The 3,499-nt window shown below is 31.6% G+C and overlaps 1 protein-coding gene across 1 annotated transcript in view; it reads right to left on the bottom strand.

Moving 5' to 3' along the window:
- The window catches only part of LOC101850023, a 3,196-nt gene extending 2,412 nt beyond the window's left edge, over positions 1 to 784 (bottom strand). The window contains exon 1 of the mRNA XM_005104029.2: positions 706 to 784. Within this exon, the coding sequence (XP_005104086.1) occupies positions 706 to 727 (22 nt within the window). The 5' untranslated portion in view covers positions 728 to 784. The remainder of the gene's footprint in view (positions 1 to 705) is intronic.
- Positions 785 to 3,499: the final 2,715 nt, after the last annotated feature.

The following is a 3,499-nucleotide window of genomic DNA, read 5'->3' on the forward strand; positions in this document are numbered from 1 at the left end:
TGGGAAGTTGTATAATATGATACGTTGGGCACAATGGCTGCTGACATAATACTTACTTGTATGTTTAGACAATATATTATATCAATAGATATCTATCAATCTATCTATCAATCTATCTATCTATCTATCCATCTATCTATCTATCTATCTATCTATCTATCAATCTATCTATCTATCTATCTATCTGTCTATCTCACTTTCTCTCACAGATTTGTTATATATGCATACATATTATACTATATATATATATATATACATAAATACATACATATCATATATATATTATACATATATATATTATATATATATATAATTATGTATACATATATCTTAAAATTTTATCTATATATATATATATATATATATATATATATATATATATATATATATATATATATATATATATATGTATATAAATATTAGAGCTTTCAGCACGAGTTGGCCCTAACAGGCAGAGTTAAAAGCCTAATTTGATTTAAATTGTGTGCATTGCAGTAATCCAATTTGAAAATTAATCATGCCTCCGCCCCCCTCCCGCAAAACAAACAAACAAATTAAAGAAAACAAACAAAAACAAAACTGTGGGATATTACATTAAAATTTATTCTCCAGTTATATTATTACCAGTGCCGATACCTGTCAAATTATGCTTGTCTAAAACAATATCGTTCGTTTTGTTATTACTATGAAATCCCTTCCACTTACGTAGCACTAAACCTGATGCCATCAAAGTCGAAACAAAAATTGTGCGAGACGAAACGTGTTTCTTTCAGGGAGGTCAGAAGCAACAGTGATCAACGAGCCAGCAAAATATCTTATATATATATACGAAACGTTTCTTCAATTTTAGTCGCTGACTAAAGTGGTTATTAAATAGCACTATTTATATCATATCGTCAGAGTTCTATAAATAGCCATTGGTTTTTTCCGCACAGGAGAGTTGCAACGTCGGGTGAAACCCCGCTGGCAGTATTGTCGAAGATTAAATTAAGATAGAGAGAGAGGGGGGAGGGAAAAAGAGAGTGAAAGGGTGAAAGAGAGAGAGAGAGAGAGAGAGAGGGGGGGGGAGAGAGGGGGAGAGAGAAAGAGAGAGAGACAGAGAGACACACAGAGAGAGAGAAAGAGAGAGAGAGAGAGAGAGAAGGGGGGGAGAATAAGAGAGAGAGCGCGAAAAGAGAGAGAAAAAGAAAGAGAGAGAGAGGAAGAGAGAGAGAGAGAGAGAAAGAGAGAGAGAGAGAGAGAGAGAGAGAGAGAGAGAGAGAGAGAAGGGGAGGGGGAAGAAATGGGGAAGAATGATAGAGTGGGACTGATTACGAGAATGGGTATGAGAGAGATGGTGCTCGAGAGAAAAATGGAGATAGAAGGGGAGAGAGTTGGAAGAGAGGGGTTGGTAGAGAAAGAGGGAAAAAGAGTAGAGTAACGACGTGAGCAAAGAGAGAGAGAGAGAGAGAGAGAGAGAGAGAGAGAGAGGGGGGGGGGGGGGGGAGAGAGAGAGAGAGAGAGAGAGAGAGAGAGAGAGAGAGAGAGAGAGAGAGGGACAGAGACAGAGACAGAGAGAGACAGAGAGAGATGAGACGAGACAAGAGATGGGCAAAAGATGCAAACGAACACGCAGACAATGAGACCTGGATACAGAGATACTGGCGAGAATTAATTAATTCATTAACCATTTAATAAATAGATTTAAAAATTAAAAAATGAATGAATATTTTAATATCGAATTAATCAATTAATTAACAATCCAATAAATCATTTTTTAAATGAATAAATGAATAAATAAATAAATAAATAAATAATAGTATCTTGATTAATATCTGTTTAATTAATTAATTAATCGCAAAAAATATGACAACACCGTCCGCGGCATCGATGGACACATCGCCACAGGTACATTCACAATTCTTCCATCAGAGACATCTAGCGGCGGGGAGACTGGACACACAGGAATTTTGTCGTTTCCCTTATGAACTTCCCGTTTCTCATCACCCACTCCCTTCCTCTAAAAAAATTCTTTTTCCTATCACAGTCCCCTTCTCCCTCTATCTCTCTCTCTTTCTCTATCCCTCTCTCGCTATCTCTCTCTCTTTTCTCTCTCTATCTCTCTCTTTTTCTCTCTCTCATTCTCACTCGCTATTTCTTCAGTCTCACAGTCTGGCATACACATGCATATATATCACAGTACATCATTATGGCAGGTATGCTTTTGTGAATAAAAAAACGCTTCAGCTGATTTTTGAAAATGGAAATTGTTGGGGCAGATCTTATTTTATATGGGAGTTCGTTCCATACCTGGAGAGCAAAGAACAAAAAGGAACGCTCGCCGTATGTTTTGTAGTTTTGTTTTGGAGTTTTATTACATTATATTACATTACATTATATATTATATTATATTATATTATATTATATTATATTATATTATATTATATTATATTATATTATATTATATTATATTATATTATATTATATTATATTATATTATATTATATTACATTATATTATAGTATAGTATAGTATAGTATAGTATAGTATAGTATAGTATAGTATAGTATAGTATAGTATAGTATAGTATAGTATAGTATAGTATAGTATAGTATAGTATAGTATAGTATAGTATAGTATAGTATAGTACAGTACAGTACAGTATAGTATAGTATAGTATAGTATAGTATAGTATAGTATAGTATAGTATAGTATAGTATAGTATAGTATAGTATAGTATAGTATAGTATAGTATAGTATAGTATAGTATAGTATAGTATAGTATAGTATAGTATAGTATATTCTATTCTATTCTATTCTATTCTATTCTATTCTATTCTATTCTATTCTATTCTATTCTATTCTATTCTATTCTACTAGCTGGACCCTCTTTCGAAGAAAGAAATGATCAGTGCATGAACTTCAACTAAAAGTCATTGGCCTACTACAATCTTCTGGAATGGAGCAATAAATCTTTACAGATGCAAAAGGTTAGAAGCTCTGGATATAGAGATGTATAGATTGTTTCTCTATTCCTCTTTTATGGTTGTACACTCCAGAATTTCAAATTAGTGCGCAAGGCTAGTGAACGGAAACCCCACTTGTTTACAATGACGTCTTGGAAGACGGACTTTCCCAAGATTACATCAAAACGAAACTAATGAAAAAATTGAAAAATAGACTACAATTACTTAAGGTTCCTCAATGAAACTATGCACTCTTTAAATGATTCTGAACAGCCATTAATTTTGTGACATTCGAAAGTTAAGTGGTTCAGAACTTTTAGGTGGCCAAAGTGACCAACTTTCACATATAATGTGTAGAGATTATATATTATATTATATTATATTATATTATATTATATTATATTATATTATATTATATTACATTATATTACATTATATTACATTATATTATATTATATTACATTATATTACATTATATTACATTATATTACATATATATATTATATTATATTATATATATCATATATATATATATATATATATATATATATATA

Source organism: Aplysia californica, unplaced genomic scaffold (assembly GCF_000002075.1).
Source record: "Aplysia californica isolate F4 #8 unplaced genomic scaffold, AplCal3.0 scaffold00401, whole genome shotgun sequence".
In the NCBI taxonomy this organism is placed as follows: Eukaryota; Metazoa; Mollusca; class Gastropoda; order Aplysiida; family Aplysiidae; genus Aplysia; species Aplysia californica.